Here is a 20,862-nt window from a genome sequence, read left to right on the forward strand (position 1 = left end):
TTCATTTCGTCAATCAGTTAACAGTGTTTTGTGCTGCACTGAATATGTCCAAATGATTGTTCATTCAGGCAGAGACATAATATTGGTTGTACGGTTGGCACAAGTTTCACTCTGTTCCCAAATTTCTCTGTTTTGCTCACTTTTGTGTTTTGCTCAATCAGACTCTCTCTACAGCCCCCAATTAGCTCTTTACAAACCCATTTAACGTGTATCAACATTGTTCAGTCCACATTTGTAAACCAAACACAAACAATAGCAGAATCATTTAACATTCTCGAATGAAGAGAGTTAGACCTGCAATTGGAGCTCATGAAATATTTAGCTTCTAATATTGGCAGTTATATTTTGCACGTCCATGACTATAACCTTGAGGTGGAATCTTCTTTCATTCTAAACCTTCCGTGTTGGTCTTAGCTCTTAAATGTCAAAATATGAGGCTGTCTCGGCTATATATTTATTTTTGTTGCTTTACGTAATATCAGAGTGATAAATGGAAGGAGATGCCTGAAACCTTTTCCTGACTTTTGTCTTCCAGGGCAGGCTACAGTGAGTTCTGCAGGAAAATCCGGCCTCTGTAATTTCACTCTATGTACTAAGAGTTGTGAAATTTTGAAGTACACGGGAAAATGTGAAACCACCACAGTGCCCACCACTACATTCGAAACTACAACAACAGTAACAGTAACTCCCACCACTACAGAAACAACAACATGCTCCTGTACAGCTAATGGACAAATATTATCACCCGGTAAGTGTATCAGTTATTAAAAATCTGTCACATTCACTCGTCACACAAGAAGCCTGAAAATCATGTCAATTATCTTTCACGATTGTCTGCAATAATTGACACAGCTTATTGACGTGAAGTTCCAGTTCTCTCCTTCACGTTCTTGTTCACAAGGTGGATGTTCTTGTGAATCATTAGGTATCTGTTCCGAGAATGTTTCGTAAAGAAAGTAGTCGCTGTCCAATTCGAAAAGTGATTTGTCGTCTCCATAAGTTTGAAAATGAGAGAAGCAGCCCTTGGAGAAATGTACTTCTTCATGCTCTGCACATCTGAAACAATGATTCCAGATTTCACATTCACATTCACACACCAATGGTTAAAGACACTGAATGCTTCCACACGAGCTGCTCACCTTCACTTCCATATTGCTTTGACATTTCTCCCTTTCAAGTCAGATTTTGAAATGTATAGTATTGTTGTTCTTGTCGTTTTGATTGTGAGTCCAGAGTTTAGTGGTACAACTTCAGGGGTGCCTCATACCATTAGCGGAGAGATTTGAAGATTGACCGGTGAGGAAATGTTTGGGGGCACAACCAAAAGGAATACTGCTTGTTCAAGATCTCAGTACTGTCTGGACAAGAGGATAAATGTTTTTTTATCACATTTGACCTTTGTTCTGTCTAAATACGTAAACCAAAGACAAACACCAATGCACCGATTTACCAACATTATACAAATATCAGTGTTTGAATGCAACATGAGTTGGTGAAAAATAGAGTTCCAAATTTTGGAAATTATATTTGGAATAGCCCAAGCGAATACTTTGATGTGTAATCTTCTTTCACTGGAACCATAGAGCCTTGTTCTTAGCTGTTAATGGGCAATCATGGGACGGTGTCCGCTATATATTTACATGTTGAATAATATAAAATCTGAGTGAAGAATTGCCATGAGATGTTCGAAACATTTTGTTGAACTTTGACTTCCAGGGCAGGCTACAGTGAGTTCTGCAGGTAAATCCGGCCTCTGTAATTTCACTCTATGTACTAAGAGTTGTGAACTTTTGAAGTACACGGGAAAATGTGAAACCACTACTGCGCCCACCACTACACCCGAAACTACAACAGTAACAGTAACTCCCACCACTACAGAAACAACAACATGCTCCTGTACAGACAATGGACAAATATTGTCACCCGGTAAGTGTATCAGTTATTAAATATCTGACACAATCATTTGCCATAAGAGAAAACTGTCAATCATGTCTATAATCTTTCACGATTGTATGCAATAATTGACACAGTTTGTTGGTTTGAACTTCCCGACCTCTCCTTCACATTCTGGGAAACAAAGTGGAAGTTCTCGTGAATAATTAGGCATCTGTTCCCAGGATTATTTGTATTGAAATTTGTCGTCTGTCCATTTCGAATTGAGGTCTGAAATCTCCATAAGTTTTCAACCAAGAGAATCAGCTCTTGGAGAAATGGACATCTTCATGCTCTGCACTTTTGAAATAATTATTCCAGATTTCACATTCACATTCACACGCCAATGGTTAAAGATACTAAATGTTTCCACACAGGTTGCTGTGCTCCACTTGTTGCCCTGTGTCCCACTGGATTTCGATAATCAACATTGTGTCAATGGAGAGACGCCGAGCTATGTCCAAGCAGTAATGCTCGTACTACCCTTCGGCATTTCCAGCTAAAGTATCGCCTGTTCGGAATGTCCGTACAAATTGTGCAACTTTCTAATGCTCAGCACTTTTGACTGCTTCATTTAGTCAATCAGTTAACAGTGTTTTGTGCTCCACTGAATATGTCCAAATGATTGTTCATTCAGGCAGAGACGTAATATTGGTTGTACGGTTGGCACAAGTTTCACTCTGTCCCCAAATTTCTCTGTTTTGCTCACTTTGTGTTTTGCTCAAACAGACTCTCTCTACAGCCCCTAATTAGCTTGTTACAAACTCATTTAACGTGTATCAACATTGTTCAGTCCACATTTGTAAACCAAACACAAACAATAGCAGAATCATTTAACATTCTCGATAGAAGAGAGTTAGACCTGCAATCGGAGTTCATGAAATATTTAGCTTCTAATATTGGCAGATATATTTTGCACGTCCATGACTATAACCTTGAGGTGAAATCTTCTTTCATTGTAAACATTCAGCGTTGGTCTTAGCTCTTAAATGTCAAAATATGAGGCTCCGTCGGCTATATATTTATATTTGTTGCTTTACGTAATATCAGAGTGATGAATGGAAGGAGATGCCTGAAACCTGTTCCTGACTTTTGTCTTCCAGGGCAGGCTATAGTAAGTTCTGCAGGTAAATCCGGCCTCTGTAATTTCACTCTATGTACTAAGAGTTGTGAAATTTTGAAGTTCACGGGAAAATGTGAAACCACCACAGTGCCCAGCAGTACACTCAAATCTACAACAACAGTAACAGTAACTCCCACCACTACAGAAACAACAACATGCTCCTGTACAGCTAATGGACGAATATTATCACCCGGTAAGTGTATCAGTTATTAAAAATCTGTCACATTCACTCGTCACACAAGAAGCCTGAAAATGATGTCAATTATCTTTCACGATTGTCTGCAATAATTGACACAGCTTATTAACGTGAAGTTCCAGTTCTCCCCTTCACATTCTTGTTCACAAGGTTGATGTTCTTGTGAATCATTAGTTATCTGTTCCCAGAATGTTTCGTAATGAATGTTGTCACTGTCCATTTCGAAAAGCGATTTGTCGTCTCTATAGGTTTGCAAATGAGAGAAGCAGCCCTTGGAGAAATGTACTTCTTCATGCTCTACACATCTGAAACAATGATTCCAGATTTCACATTCACATTCACACACCAATGGTTAAAGACACTGAATGTTTCCACACGAGCTGCTCACCTTCACTTCCATATTGCTTTGACATTTCTCCCTTTCAAGTCAGATCTTGAAATGTATAGTATTGTTGTTCTTGTCGTTTTGAATGTGAGTCCAGAGTTTAGTGGTACAACTTCAGGGGTGCCTCATACCATCAGCGGAGAGATTAGAAGATTGAATGATGCGGAAATGTTTGGGGGCACAACCAAAAGGAATACTGCATGTTCTAGATCTCAGTACTGTCTGGACAAGAAAATAAATGTGTTTTATCCCATTTGAGCTTAGTTCTGTCTAAATACGTAAACCAAAGACAAACACCAATGCGCCGATTTACCAACATTATACAAATATCAGTATTCTGAATGAAAAATAGAGTTCCAAATTTTGGAAATTATATTTGGAATAGCCCAAGCGAATACTTTGATGTGTAATCTTCTTTCATTGGAACCATAGAGCCTTGTTCTTAGCTGTTAATGGGCAATCATGGGACGGTGTCCGCTATATATTTACATGTTGAATAATATAAAATCTGAGTGAAGAATTGCCATGAGATGTTCGAAACATTTTGTTGAACTTTGACTTCCAGGGCAGGCTACAGTGAGTTCTGCAGGTAAATCCGGCCTCTGTAATTTCACTCTATGTACTAAGAGTTGTGAACTTTTGAAGTACACGGGAAAATGTGAAACCACTACTGCGCCCACCACTACACCCGAAACTACAACAGTAACAGTAACTCCCACCACTACAGAAACAACAACATGCTCCTGTACAGACAATGGACAAATATTATCACCCGGTAAGTGTATCAGTTATTAAATATCTGACACAATCATTTGCCATAAGAGAAAACTGTCAATCATGTGTATAATCATTCACGATTGTATGTAATAATTGACACAGTTTGTTGGTTTGAAGTTCCAGACCACTCCTTCACATTCTTGGACACAAAGTGGAAGTTCTTGTGAATAATTAGGCATCTGTTCCCAAGAATTATTTGTATTGAAATTGTCTTCTGTCCATTTCGAATTGTGATTTGAAATCTCCATAACTTTTCATCCGAGAGAATCAGCCCTTGGAGAAATGGACATCTTCATGCTCTGCACATCTGAAGCAATGATTCCAGATTTCACATTCACATTCACACGCCAATAGTTAAAGATACTAAATGTTTCCACACAGGTTGCTGTGCTCCACTTGTTGCCCTGTGTCCCACTGGATTTCGAAAATCAACATTGTGTCAATGGAGAGACGCCGAGCTATGTCCAAGCAGTAATGCTCGTACTACCCTTCGGCTTTTCCAGCTAAAGTATCGCCTGTTCGGAAAGTCCGTACAAATTGGGCAACTTTCTAATGCTCAGCACTTTTGACTGCTTCATTTCGTCAATCAGTTAACAGTGTTTTGTGCTGCACTGAATATGTCCAAATGATTGTTCATTCAGGCAGAGACGTAATATTGGTTGTACGGTTGGCACAAGTTTCACTCTGTTCCCAAATTTCTCTGTTTTGCTCACTTTTGTGTTTTGCTCAATCAGACTCTCTCTACAGCCCCCAATTAGCTCTTTACAAACCCATTTAACGTGTATCAACATTGTTCAGTCCACATTTGTAAACCAAACACAAACAATAGCAGAATCATTTAACATTCTCGAATGAAGAGAGTTAGACCTGCAATTGGAGCTCATGAAATATTTAGCTTCTAATATTGGCAGTTATATTTTGCACGTCCATGACTATAACCTTGAGGTGGAATCTTCTTTCATTCTAAACCTTCCGTGTTGGTCTTAGCTCTTAAATGTCAAAATATGAGGCTGTCTCGGCTATATATTTATTTTTGTTGCTTTACGTAATATCAGAGTGATAAATGGAAGGAGATGCCTGAAACCTTTTCCTGACTTTTGTCTTCCAGGGCAGGCTACAGTGAGTTCTGCAGGAAAATCCGGCCTCTGTAATTTCACTCTATGTACTAAGAGTTGTGAAATTTTGAAGTACACGGGAAAATGTGAAACCACCACAGTGCCCACCACTACATTCGAAACTACAACAACAGTAACAGTAACTCCCACCACTACAGAAACAACAACATGCTCCTGTACAGCTAATGGACAAATATTATCACCCGGTAAGTGTATCAGTTATTAAAAATCTGTCACATTCACTCGTCACACAAGAAGCCTGAAAATCATGTCAATTATCTTTCACGATTGTCTGCAATAATTGACACAGCTTATTGACGTGAAGTTCCAGTTCTCTCCTTCACGTTCTTGTTCACAAGGTGGATGTTCTTGTGAATCATTAGGTATCTGTTCCGAGAATGTTTCGTAAAGAAAGTAGTCGCTGTCCAATTCGAAAAGTGATTTGTCGTCTCCATAAGTTTGAAAATGAGAGAAGCAGCCCTTGGAGAAATGTACTTCTTCATGCTCTGCACATCTGAAACAATGATTCCAGATTTCACATTCACATTCACACACCAATGGTTAAAGACACTGAATGCTTCCACACGAGCTGCTCACCTTCACTTCCATATTGCTTTGACATTTCTCCCTTTCAAGTCAGATTTTGAAATGTAAAGTATTGTTGTTCTTGTCGTTTTGATTGTGAGTCCAGAGTTTAGTGGTACAACTTCAGGGGTGCCTCATACCATTAGCGGAGAGATTTGAAGATTGACCGGTGAGGAAATGTTTGGGGGCACAACCAAAAGGAATACTGCTTGTTCAAGATCTCAGTACTGTCTGGACAAGAGGATAAATGTTTTTTTATCACATTTGACCTTTGTTCTGTCTAAATACGTAAACCAAAGACAAACACCAATGCACCGATTTACCAACATTATACAAATATCAGTGTTCTGAATGCAACATGAGTTGGTGAAAAATAGAGTTCCAAATTTTGGAAATTATATTTGGAATAGCCCAAGCGAATACTTTGATGTGTAATCTTCTTTCACTGGAACCATAGAGCCTTGTTCTTAGCTGTTAATGGGCAATCATGGGACGGTGTCCGCTATATATTTACATGTTGAATAATATAAAATCTGAGTGAAGAATTGCCATGAGATGTTCGAAACATTTTGTTGTACTTTGACTTCCAGGGCAGGCTACAGTGAGTTCTGCAGGTAAATCCGGCCTCTGTAATTTCACTCTATGTACTAAGAGTTGTGAACTTTTGAAGTACACGGGAAAATGCGAAACCACTACTGCGCCCACCACTACACCCGAAACTACAACAGTAACAGTAACTCCCACCACTACAGAAACAACAACATGCTCCTGTACAGACAATGGACAAATATTGTCACCCGGTAAGTGTATCAGTTATTAAATATCTGACACAATCATTTGCCATAAGAGAAAACTGTCAATCATGTCTATAATCTTTCACGATTGTATGCAATAATTGACACAGTTTGTTGGTTTGAAGTTCCCGACCTCTCCTTCACATTCTGGGACACAAAGTGGAAGTTCTCGTGAATAATTAGGCACCTGTTCCCAGGATTATTTGTATTGAAATTTGACGTCTGTCCATTTCGAATTGAGATCTGAAATCTCCATAAGTTTTCAACCAAGAGAATCAGCTCTTGGAGAAATGGACATCTTCATGCTCTGCACTTTTGAAATAATTATTCCAGATTTCACATTCACATTCACATGCCAATGGTTAAAGATACTAAATGTTTCCACACAGGTTGCTGTGCTCCACTTGTTGCCCTGTGTCCCACTGGATTTCGAAAATCAACATTGTGTCAATGGAGAGACGCCGAGCTATGTCCAAGCAGTAATGCTCGTACTACCCTTCGGCATTCCCAGCTAAAGTATCGCCTGTTCGGAATGTCCGTACAAATTGTGCAACTTTCTAATGCTCAGCACTTTTGACTGCTTCATTTCGTCAATCAGTTAACAGTGTTTTGTGCTGCACTGAATATGTTCAAATGATTGTTCATTCAGGCAGAGACATAATATTGGTTGTACGGTTGGCACAAGTTTCACTCTGTCCCCAAATTTCTCTGTTTTGCTCACTTTTGTGTTTTGCTCAAACAGACTCTCTCTACATCCCCCAGTTAGCTCTTTACAAACCCATTTAACGTGTATCAACATTGTTCAGTCCACATTTGTAAACCAAACACAAACAATTGCAGAATCATTTAACATTCTCGATAGAAGAGAGTTAGACCTGCAATTGGAGTTCATGAAAGATTTAGCTTCTAATATTGGCAGTTATATTTTGGACGTCAATGACTATAACCTTGATGTGGAATCCTTCTGAACATTCAGCGTTGGTCTTAGCACTTAAATGCCAAAATATGAGGCTCTGTCGGCTATATATTTATATTTGTTGCTTTACGTAATATCAGAGTGATGAATGGAATGAGATGCCTGAAATCTTTTCCTGACTTTTGTCTTCCAGGGCAGGCTATAGTAAGTTCTGCAGGTAAATCCGGCCTCTGTAATTTCACTCTATGTACTAAGAGTTGTGAAATTTTGAAGTTCACGGGAAAATGTGAAACCACCACAGTGCCCACCACTACACTGGAAACTACAACAACAGTAACAGTAACTCCCACCACTACAGAAACAACAACATGCTCCTGTACAGCTAATGGACAAATATTATCACCCGGTAAGTGTTTCAGTTATTAAAAATCTGACACATTCACTTGTGAGACAAGAAAATTAAAATCATGTCAATTATCTTTCACGATTGTCTGCAATAATTGACACAGCTTATTGACGTGAAGTTCCATTTCTCTCCCTCACACTCTTGTTCACAAGGTTGATGTTCTTGTGAATCATTAGTTATCTGTTCCCAGAATGTTTCGTAATGAAAGTTGTCACTGTCCATTTCGAAAAGCGATTTGTCGTCTCTATAGGTTTGCAAATGAGAGAAGCAGCCCTTGGAGAAATGTACTTCTTCATGCTCTGCACATCTGAAACAATGATTCCAGCTTTCACATTCACATTCACACACCAATGGTTAAAGACACTGAATGCTTCCACACGAGCTGCTCACCTTCAGTTCCATATTGCTTTGACGTTTCTCACTTTCAAGTCAGATCTTGAAATGTATAGTATTGTTGTTCTTGTCGTTTTGAATGTGAGTCCAGAGTTTAGTGGTACAACTTCAGTGGTGCCTCATACTATCAGCGGAGAGATTTGAAGATTGAATGGTGCGGAAATGTTTGGGGGCACAACCAAAAGGAATACTGCTTGTTCAAGATCTCAGTACTGTCTGGACAAGAGGATAAATGTTTTTTTATCCCATTTGAGCTTAGTTCTGTCTAAATACGTAAACCAAAGACAAACACCAATGCACCGATTTACCAACATTATACAAATATCAGTGTTCTGAATGCAACATGAGCTGGTGAAAAATAGAGTTCCAAATTTTGGAAATTATATTTGGAATAGCCCAAGCGAATACTTTGATGTGTAATCTTCTTTCATTGGAACCATAGAGCCTTGTTCTTAGCTGTTAATGGGCAATCATGGGACGGTGTCCGCTATATATTTACATGTTGAATAATATAAAATCTGAGTGAAGAATTGCCATGAGATGTTCGAAACATTTTGTTGAACTTTGACTTCCAGGGCAGGCTACAGTGAGTTCTGCAGGTAAATCCGGCCTCTGTAATTTCACTCTATGTACTAAGAGTTGTGAACTTTTGAAGTACACGGGAAAATGTGAAACCACTACTGCGCCCACCACTACACCCGAAACTACAACAGTAACAGTAACTCCCACCACTACAGAAACAACAACATGCTCCTGTACAGACAATGGACAAATATTGTCACCCGGTAAGTGTATCAGTTATTAAATATCTGACACAATCATTTGCCATAAGAGAAAACTGTCAATCATGTCTATAATCTTTCACGATTGTATGCAATAATTGACACAGTTTGTTGGTTTGAACTTCCCGACCTCTCCTTCACATTCTGGGAAACAAAGTGGAAGTTCTCGTGAATAATTAGGCATCTGTTCCCAGGATTATTTGTATTGAAATTTGTCGTCTGTCCATTTCGAATTGAGGTCTGAAATCTCCATAAGTTTTCAACCAAGAGAATCAGCTCTTGGAGAAATGGACATCTTCATGCTCTGCACTTTTGAAATAATTATTTCAGATTTCACATTCACATTCACACGCCAATGGCTAAAGATACTAAATGTTTCCACACAGGTTGCTGTGCTCCACTTGTTGCCCTGTGTCCCACTGGATTTCGATAATCAACATTGTGTCAATGGAGAGACGCCGAGCTATGTCCAAGCAGTAATGCTCGTACTACCCTTCGGCATTTCCAGCTAAAGTATCGCCTGTTCGGAATGTCCGTACAAATTGTGCAACTTTCTAATGCTCAGCACTTTTGACTGCTTCATTTAGTCAATCAGTTAACAGTGTTTTGTGCTGCACTGAATATGTCCAAATGATTGTTCATTCAGGCAGAGACAGAATATTGGTTGTACGGTTGGCACAAGTTTCACTCTGTCCCCAAATTTCTCTGTTTTGCTCACTTTGTGTTTTGCTCAAACAGACTCTCTCTACAGCCCCTAATTAGCTTGTTACAAACTCATTTAACGTGTATCAACATTGTTCAGTCCACATTTGTAAACCAAACACAAACAATGGCAGAATCACAGAATCACACAGTGCAGAAGAGGCCCTTCGGCCCATCGAGTCAGCACCGACACGTGAGAAACACCTGACCTGCCTTCCTAATCCCATTTACCAGCACTTACCCCATAGCCTTGAATGTTATGATATGCCAAGTGCTCATCCAGGCTCTTTTAAAAGGATGTGAGGCAACCCGCCTCCACCACCCTCCCAGGCAGTGCATTCCAGACCGTCACCACCCTCTGGTTAAAAAAGTTTTTTCTCACAACTCCCCTAAACCTCCTGCCCCTCACCTTGAACTTATGCCCCCTTGTGACTGTCCCTTCAACTAAGGGGAACTGCTGCTCCCTATTGACCTTGTCCATGCCCCTCATGATCTTGTACACCTCGATCAGGTTGCCCCTCAGTCTTCTCTGCTCCAACAAAAACAACCCAAGTCTATCCAACCTCTCTTCATAACTTAAATGGTTCATCCCAGGCAACATCCTGGTGAATCTCCTCTGCACCCGCTCCAGTGCAATCACATCTTTCCTACAATGTGGTGACCAGAACTGCACACAGTACTCCAGCTGTGGCCTCACCAAGGTTCTATACAACTCCAACATGACCTCCCTACTTTTATAATCTATGCCTCGATTGATAAAGGCAAGTGTCCCATATGCCTTTTTCACCACCCCACCAACATGCCCCTCCGCCTTCAGAGATCTATGGACACACATGCCAAATCCCTTTGTTCCTCAGAACTTCCTAGTGTCATGCCGTTCATTGAATACTTCCTTGTCAAATTACTCCTTCCAAAGTGGATCACTACAAACCTCTCAGGGTTAAATTCCATCTGCCACTTATCTGCCCATTTGGCCATTCCGTCTATATCTTCCTGTAGCCCAAGACACATAACCTCACTGTTAACCACCCGGCCAATCGTTGTGTCATCCCTAAACTTAATAATCCTACCACCCTCATAGTCATCTTTGTCGTTTAAATAAATGACAAATAATAGGGGACCCAGCACAGATCCCTGTGGTACGTCACTGGACACTAGCTTCCAGTCACTAAAGCATCCTTCTGTCATCACCCTCTGTCTCCTACAACTGAGCCAATTTTGAATCTACGTTATCAAATTACCCTGTATCCCATGTGCATTTGTCTTCTTTATAAGTTTCCCACGTGGGACCTTGTCAAAGATTTTGCTGAAATCCACATAAACTACATCAACTACACTACCCTCATCTACACACCTGGTCACCTCCTCAAAAAATTCAATCAAATTTGTTAGGCATGACCTCCCTCTGACAAAGCCATGCTGACTATCCCTGATCAAACCTTGCCTCTCCAAGTGGAGATAGATTCTCTCCTTCAGAATTTTCTCCAATAGTTTCCCTACCATTGAAGTGAGACTCACTGGCCTGTAGTTCCCTGGCTTCTCTCTACAGCCCTTCTTAAATAGCGCAACCACAATAGCAATTCTCCAGTCCTCTGGCACCTCCCCCGTGGCCAGAGAGGAATAAAAAATTTGGGTCAGAGCCCCAAATATTTCACATTCTAGAAAGAGGAGAGTTATACATGCGATAAGAGCTGATGATATATTTAGCTTCTGATATTGGCAGTTATATTTTCCACCTCCATTGCTATAACCTTGAGGTGAAATCTTCTTTCATTGTAAACATTCAGCGTTGGTCTTAGCTCTTAATTGTCAAAACATGACACACTGTCAACTATATATTTTATTTTACTGGTGATCATAAATCTGAGTGAAGAATGGTTTGAGATGCCTGAAACCTATTCCTGACTTTGTATTCCAGGTCAGGCTATAGTAAGTTCTGCAGGTAAATCCGGCCTCTGTAATTTCACTCTATGTACTAAGAGTTGTGAAATTTTGAAGTACACGGGAAAATGTGAAACCACCACTGCGCCCACCACTACACTCGAATCTACAACAACAGTAACAGTAACTCCCACCACTACAGAAACAACAACATGCTCCTGTACAGCCAATGGACAAATATTATCACCCGGTAAGTGTATCAGTTATTAAATATCTGATGTAATTATCCGTTAGGCACAATGCCTGACAATCATGTCCACTATCTATCTTGATTGTCTGCAATAATTGACACAGTTTATTGATGTGAAGTTCTTAACCTTCTTGTATACAAAATGGATGTTCTTGTGAGTCGTTAGGTATCTGTTCCCAGAATGAATTGTATTGAAATTTCTCGTCTGTCCATTTGGAAAAGTGATCTGTCTTCTAAATAAGTTTGAAAACGAGAGAAGCAGCCCTTGGAGAATTGGACATCTTCATGCTCTGCACATCTGAAACAATGATTCCAGATTTCACATTCACATTCACACACCAATGGTATAAGATACTAAATATTTCCACACAAGTTGCTCACCTTCACTTCCATATTGCTTTGACATTTCTTCCTTTCAAGTCAGACCTTGAAATGTATAGGATTGTTGTTCTTGTAGTTTTGATGTAAGGGTAGAATTTAGGAGCACTCATACTCTCAGCAGACAATTTGAAGATTGACTGGTGAGAACATGTGTGGGCTAACAACCAAAAGGAATATCGCATGTTCTAGATCTCATGACTGACTGTACAAAGGGACAAATGTGTTTTAACCAATTTGAACATTGTTCTGTCTAAATACATAAACCAAAGAAAACACCAATATGACGATTTACCAACATTATACAAATATCTGAATGCAATATGAGCTGATGAAACACACAATTGCAAATTTTGGAAATTATATTTTATATTGGAAATTATATTTCCAAAATCCCAAGCTACAACCTCGTTGTGTAATCTTTTTTCATTGGAAACTTAGAGCCTTTTTCTTAGCTGTTAATTGGGAATCATGACACGCTGTCACCTATATATTTACGTGTTTATTAATATAATATCTGAGTGAAGAATTGCCATGAGATGCCTAAAATATTTTGTTGACATTTGTCTTCCAGGTCAGGCTATAGTGAGTTCTGCAGGTAAATCCGGCCTCTGTAATTTCACTCTATGTACTAAGAGTTGTGAAATTTTGAAGTACACGGGAAAATGTGAAACCACCACAGTGCCCACCACTACACCCGAAACTACAACAGTAACAGTAACTCCCACCACTACAGAAACAACAACATGCTCCTGTACAGCTAATGGACAAATATTATCACCCGGTAAGTGTATCAGTTATTAAGTATCTGACACAATCATTTGCCACAAGAGAAAACTGTCAATCATGTCTATTATCCAGCACGATTGTATGCAATAATTGACACAGTTTGTTGATGTGAAGTTCCAGACCTCTCCTTCACATTCTTGGACACAAAGTGGATGTTCTTGTGAATAATTAGGCACCTGTCCCCAGGATTATTTGTATTGAAATTTATCGTCTGTCCATTTCAAAATGTGATTTGACATCTCCATAAGTTTTCAAACGAGAAAAGCCGCCCTTGGAGAAATGGACATCTTCATGCTCTGCACATCTGAAACAATGATTACAGATTTCACATTCACATTCACACGCCAATGATTAAATATACCAAATGTTTCCACACAATTTGCTGTGATCTACTTGTTGCCCTGTGTCCCACTAAACTTGAGGAAAACAACATTGTGTCAATGGAGAGACGCCGAGCTAGGTCCAAGCAGTAATGCTCGTACTCTCCTTCGGCATTTCCAGGTAAAGATTCGCCTGTTCGGAAAGTCCGTACAAATTGGGCAACATTCTAACGCTCAGCACTTTTGACTGTTTCATTTATATCAATCAGTTATCAGTGTTTTGTTCTGCACTGAATATGTCCATATGATTGGTCGTTCAGGCAGAGACATTATATTGGTTGTACAAATGCCATAATTTTCACACTGTCCCGAAATTTCTCTGTTTTGCTCAATTTTGTATTTTCAACCAACAGACTCGCTCTGCATTTTCCAATTTGCTCTTTACTAACCCACTTAACCTGTTTCGACATTGTTCTGTCCACTTTTGTAAACAAAACATAACAGCAGCAGAAACCTTTAACATTCCAAAACGAGGAGATTTATACCTGCGATCGGAGCTGAGGAAATATTTAGCTGCTGATGTTGGCAGTTTAATTTTCAATAACCATTACGATGACCTTGAGGCGGAATCTTCTTTCATTGTAAATATTCAGCCTTGTTCTTAGCTCTTAATTGTCAAAACGCCAGATGCTGTCAGCTCTATACATTTTCCTGGTGGTAAACATGATATCTGAGTGAAGAATGGTATAAGATGAATTAAACCTTCTCCTGACATTTGTCTTCCAGGGCAGGCTATAGTAAGTTCTGCAGGTAAATCCGGCCTCTGTAATTTCACTTTATGTACTAAGAGTTGTGAAATTTTGAAGTACATGGGAAAATGTGAAACCACGACTGCGCCCACCACTACACTCGAATCTACAACAACAGTAACAGTAACTCCCACCACTACAGAAACAACAACATGCTCCTGTACAGCCAATGGACAAATATTATCACCTGGTAAGTGTATCAGTTGTTAAAAATCTGACACCATCATTTGCCACGTGAGAAAACTGTCAATTATGTCTAATATCCGGCACGATTGTATGCAATAATTGACACAGTGTGTTGATGTTAAGTTCCAGACCTCTCCTTCACATTCTTGGACACAAAGTGGATGTTCTTGTGAATAATTAGGCATCTGTTCCCAGGATTATTTGTATTGAAATTTGTCATCTGTCCATTTCGAATTGTGATTTGAAATCTCCATAAGTTTTCAACTGAGAGAATCAGCCCTTGGAGAAATGGATATCTTCATGCTCTGCACATCTGAAACAATGATTCCGGATTTCACATCCACATTCACACGCCAATGGTTAAAGATACTAAATGTTTCCACAGAGGTTGCTGTGCACAACTTGTTGCCCCGTGTCCCACTGGGTATCGATAATCAACATTGTGTCAATGGAGAGACGCCGAGCTATGTCCAAGCAATAATGCTCGTACTCTCCTTCGGCATTTCCAGCTAAAGTATCGCCTGTTCGGAAAGTCCGTACAAATTGGGAAACGTTCTAATGCTCAGAACTTTTGACTGTTTCATTTAGTCAATCAGTTATCAGTGTTTTGTGCTGCACTGAATATGTCCAAATGATTGTTCATTCAGGCAGAGACATAATATTGGTTGTACGGTTGGCACAAGTTTCACTCTGTCCCCAAATTTCTCTGTTTTGCTCACTTTGTGTTTTGCTCAAACAGACTCTCTCTACAGCCCCTAATTAGCTTGTTACAAACTCATTTAACGTGTATCAACATTGTTCAGTCCACATTTGTAAACCAAACACAAACAATAGCAGAATCATTTAACATTCTCGATAGAAGAGAGTTAGACCTGCAATCGGAGTTCATGAAATATTTAGCTTCTAATATTGGCAGATATATTTTGCACGTCCATGACTATAACCTTGAGGTGAAATCTTCTTTCATTGTAAACATTCAGCGTTGGTCTTAGCTCTTAAATGTCAAAATATGAGGCTCTGTCGGCTATATATTTATATTTGTTGCTTTACGTAATATCAGAGTGATGAATGGAAGGAGATGCCTGAAACCAGTTCCTGACTTTTGTCTTCCAGGGCAGGCTATAGTAAGTTCTGCAGGTAAATCTGGCCTCTGTAATTTCACTCTATGTACTAAGAGTTGTGAAATTTTGAAGTTCACGGGAAAATGTGAAACCACCACAGTGCCCAGCAGTACACTCAAATCTACAACAACAGTAACAGTAACTCCCACCACTACAGAAACAACAACATGCTCCTGTACAGCTAATGGACGAATATTATCACCCGGTAAGTGTATCAGTTATTAAAAATCTGTCACATTCACTCGTCACACAAGAAGCCTGAAAATGATGTCAATTATCTTTCACGATTGTCTGCAATAATTGACACAGCTTATTAACGTGAAGTTCCAGTTCTCCCCTTCACATTCTTGTTCACAAGGTTGATGTTCTTGTGAATCATTAGTTATCTGTTCCCAGAATGTTTCGTAATGAATGTTGTCACTGTCCATTTCGAAAAGCGATTTGTCGTCTCTATAGGTTTGCAAATGAGAGAAGCAGCCCTTGGAGAAATGTAATTCTTCATGCTCTACACATCTGAAACAATGATTCCAGATTTCACATTCACATTCACACACCAATGGTTAAAGACACTGAATGTTTCCACACGAGCTGCTCACCTTCACTTCCATATTGCTTTGACATTTCTCCCTTTCAAGTCAGATCTTGAAATGTATAGTATTGTTGTTCTTGTCGTTTTGAATGTGAGTCCAGAGTTTAGTGGTACAACTTCAGGGGTGCCTCATACCATCAGCGGAGAGATTAGAAGATTGAATGGTGCGGAAATGTTTGGGGGCACAACCAAAAGGAATACTGCATGTTCTAGATCTCAGTACTGTCTGGACAAGAAAATAAATGTGTTTTATCCCATTTGAGCTTAGTTCTGTCTAAATACGTAAACCAAAGACAAACACCAATGCGCCGATTTACCAACATTATACAAATATCAGTATTCTGAATGCAACATGAGCTGATGAAAAATAGAGTTCCAAATTTTGGAAATTATATTTGGAATAGCCCAAGCGAATACTTTGATGTGTAATCTTCTTTCATTGGAACCATAGAGCCTTGTTCTTAGCTGTTAATGGGCAATCATGGGACGGTGTCCGCTATATATTTACATGTTGAATAATATAAAATCTGAGTGAAGAATTGCCATGAGATGTTCGAAACATTTTGTTGAACTTTGACTTCCAGGGCAGGCTACAGTGAGTTCTGCAGGTAAATCCGGCCTCTGTAATTTCACTCTATGTACTAAGAGTTGTGAACTTTTGAAGTACACGGGAAAATGTGAAACCACTACTGCGCCCACCACTACACCCGAAACTACAACAGTAACAGTAACTCCCACCACTACAGAAACAACAACATGCTCCTGTACAGACAATGGACAAATATTATCACCCGGTAAGTGTATCAGTTATTAAATATCTGACACAATCATTTGCCATAAGAGAAAACTGTCAATCATGTGTATAATCATTCACGATTGTATGTAATAATTGACACAGTTTGTTGGTTTGAAGTTCCAGACCACTCCTTCACATTCTTGGACACAAAGTGGAAGTTCTTGTGAATAATTAGGCATCTGTTCCCAAGAATTATTTGTATTGAAATTGTCGTCTGTCCATTTCGAATTGTGATTTGAAATCTCCATAACTTTTCATCCGAGAGAATCAGCCCTTGGAGAAATGGACATCTTCATGCTCTGCACATCTGAAGCAATGATTCCAGATTTCACATTCACATTCACACGCCAATAGTTAAAGATACTAAATGTTTCCACACAGGTTGCTGTGCTCCACTTGTTGCCCTGTGTCCCACTGGATTTCGAAAATCAACATTGTGTCAATGGAGAGACGCCGAGCTATGTCCAAGCAGTAATGCTCGTACTACCCTTCGGCTTTTCCAGCTAAAGTATCGCCTGTTCGGAAAGTCCGTACAAATTGTGCAACTTTCTAATGCTCAGCACTTTTGACTGCTTCATTTCGTCAATCAGTTAACAGTGTTTTGTGCTGCACTGAATATGTCCAAATGATTGTTCATTCAGGCAGAGACATAATATTGGTTGTACGGTTGGCACAAGTTTCACTCTGTTCCCAAATTTCTCTGTTTTGCTCACTTTTGTGTTTTGCTCAATCAGACTCTCTCTACAGCCCCCATTTAGCTCTTTACAAACCCATTTAACGTGTATCAACATTGTTCAGTCCACATTTGTAAACCAAACACAAACAATAGCAGAATCATTTAACATTCTCGAATGAAGAGAGTTAGACCTGCAATTGGAGCTCATGAAATATTTAGCTTCTAATATTGGCAGTTATATTTTGCACGTCCATGACTATAACCTTGAGGTGGAATCTTCTTTCATTCTAAACCTTCCGTGTTGGTCTTAGCTCTTAAATGTCAAAATATGAGGCTGTCTCGGCTATAGATTTATTTTTGTTGCTTTACGTAATATCAGAGTGATAAATGGAAGGAGATGCCTGAAACCTTTTCCTGACTTTTGTCTTCCAGGGCAGGCTACAGTGAGTTCTGCAGGAAAATCCGGCCTCTGTAATTTCACTCTATGTACTAAGAGTTGTGAAATTTTGAAGTACACGGGAAAATGTGAAACCACCACAGTGCCCACCACTACATTCGAAACTACAACAACAGTAACAGTAACTCCCACCACTACAGAAACAACAACATGCTCCTGTACAGCTAATGGACAAATATTATCACCCGGTAAGTGTATCAGTTATTAAAAATCTGTCACATTCACTCGTCACACAAGAAGCCTGAAAATCATGTCAATTATCTTTCACGATTGTCTGCAATAATTGACACAGCTTATTGACGTGAAGTTCCAGTTCTCTCCTTCACGTTCTTGTTCACAAGGTGGATGTTCTTGTGAATCATTAGGTATCTGTTCCGAGAATGTTTCGTAAAGAAAGTAGTCGCTGTCCAATTCGAAAAGTGATTTGTCGTCTCCATAAGTTTGAAAATGAGAGAAGCAGCCCTTGGAGAAATGTACTTCTTCATGCTCTGCACATCTGAAACAATGATTCCAGATTTCACATTCACATTCACACACCAATGGTTAAAGACACTGAATGCTTCCACACGAGCTGCTCACCTTCACTTCCATATTGCTTTGACATTTCTCCCTTTCAAGTCAGATTTTGAAATGTATAGTATTGTTGTTCTTGTCGTTTTGATTGTGAGTCCAGAGTTTAGTGGTACAACTTCAGGGGTGCCTCATACCATTAGCGGAGAGATTTGAAGATTGACCGGTGAGGAAATGTTTGGGGGCACAACCAAAAGGAATACTGCTTGTTCAAGATCTCAGTACTGTCTGGACAAGAGGATAAATGTTTTTTTATCACATTTGACCTTTGTTCTGTCTAAATACGTAAACCAAAGACAAACACCAAAGCACCGATTTACCAACATTATACAAATATCAGTGTTCTGAATGCAACATGAGTTGGTGAAAAATAGAGTTCCAAATTTTGGAAATTATATTTGGAATAGCCCAAGCGAATACTTTGATGTGTAATCTTCTTTCACTGGAACCATAGAGCCTTGTTCTTAGCTGTTAATGGGCAATCATGGGACGGTGTCCGCTATATATTTACATGTTGAATAATATAAAATCTGAGTGAAGAATTGCCATGAGATGTTCGAAACATTTTGTTGAACTTTGACTTCCAGGGCAGGCTACAGTGAGTTCTGCAGGTAAATCCGGCCTCTGTAATTTCACTCTATGTACTAAGAGTTGTGAACTTTTGAAGTACACGGGAAAATGTGAAACCACTACTGCGCCCACCACTACACCCGAAACTACAACAGTAACAGTAACTCCCACCACTACAGAAACAACAACATGCTCCTGTACAGACAATGGACAAATATTGTCACCCGGTAAGTGTATCAGTTATTAAATATCTGACACAATCATTTGCCATAAGAGAAAACTGTCAATCATGTCTATAATCTTTCACGATTGTATGCAATAATTGACACAGTTTGTTGGTTTGAACTTCCCGACCTCTCCTTCACATTCTGGGAAACAAAGTGGAAGTTCTCGTGAATAATTAGGCATCTGTTCCCAGGATTATTTGTATTGAAATTTGTCGTCTGTCCATTTCGAATTGAGGTCTGAAATCTCCATAAGTTTTCAACCAAGAGAATCAGCTCTTGGAGAAATGGACATCTTCATGCTCTGCACTTTTGAAATAATTATTCCAGATTTCACATTCACATTCACACGCCAATGGTTAAAGATACTAAATGTTTCCACACAGGTTGCTGTGCTCCACTTGTTGCCCTGTGTCCCACTGGATTTCGATAATCAACATTGTGTCAATGGAGAGACGCCGAGCTATGTCCAAGCAGTAATGCTCGTACTACCCTTCGGCATTTCCAGCTAAAGTATCGCCTGTTCGGAATGTCCGTACAAATTGTGCAACTTTCTAATGCTCAGCACTTTTGACTGCTTCATTTAGTCAATCAGTTAACAGTGTTTTGTGCTCCACTGAATATGTCCAAATGATTGTTCATTCAGGCAGAGACGTAATATTGGTTGTACGGTTGGCACAAGTTTCACTCTGTCCCCAAATTTCTCTGTTTTGCTCACTTTGTGTTTTGCTCAAACAGACTCTCTCTACAGCCCCTAATTAGCTTGTTACAAACTCATTTAACGTGTATCAACATTGTTCAGTCCACATTTGTAAACCAAACACAAACAATAGCAGAATCATTTAACATTCTCGATAGAAGAGAGTTAGACCTGCAATCGGAGTTCATGAAATATTTAGCTTCTAATATTGGCAGATATATTTTGCACGTCCATGACTATAACCTTGAGGTGAAATCTTCTTTCATTGTAAACATTCAGCGTTGGTCTTAGCTCTTAAATGTCAAAATATGAGGCTCCGTCGGCTATATATTTATATTTGTTGCTTTACGTAATATCAGAGTGATGAATGGAAGGAGATGCCTGAAACCTGTTCCTGACTTTTGTCTTCCAGGGCAGGCTATAGTAAGTTCTGCAGGTAA

General features: G+C 39.5%; 1 protein-coding gene across 1 annotated transcript in view; it reads left to right on the top strand.

The window, feature by feature from the left end:
• Positions 1-20,862, top strand: part of LOC144685061 (mucin-5B-like) — a 287,277-nt gene that overhangs the window by 134,397 nt on the left and 132,018 nt on the right. Inside the window, exons 31-33 of the mRNA XM_078549595.1 lie at positions 12,025-12,035; positions 13,270-13,399; positions 14,511-14,521. Coding sequence (XP_078405721.1) covers positions 12,025-12,035; positions 13,270-13,399; positions 14,511-14,521 — 152 coding nt within the window. The remainder of the gene's footprint in view (positions 1-12,024; positions 12,036-13,269; positions 13,400-14,510; positions 14,522-20,862) is intronic.

The sequence above is a fragment of the Cetorhinus maximus genome, chromosome 9 (genome assembly GCF_964194155.1).
Source record: "Cetorhinus maximus chromosome 9, sCetMax3.hap1.1, whole genome shotgun sequence".
In the NCBI taxonomy this organism is placed as follows: domain Eukaryota; kingdom Metazoa; phylum Chordata; class Chondrichthyes; order Lamniformes; family Cetorhinidae; genus Cetorhinus; species Cetorhinus maximus.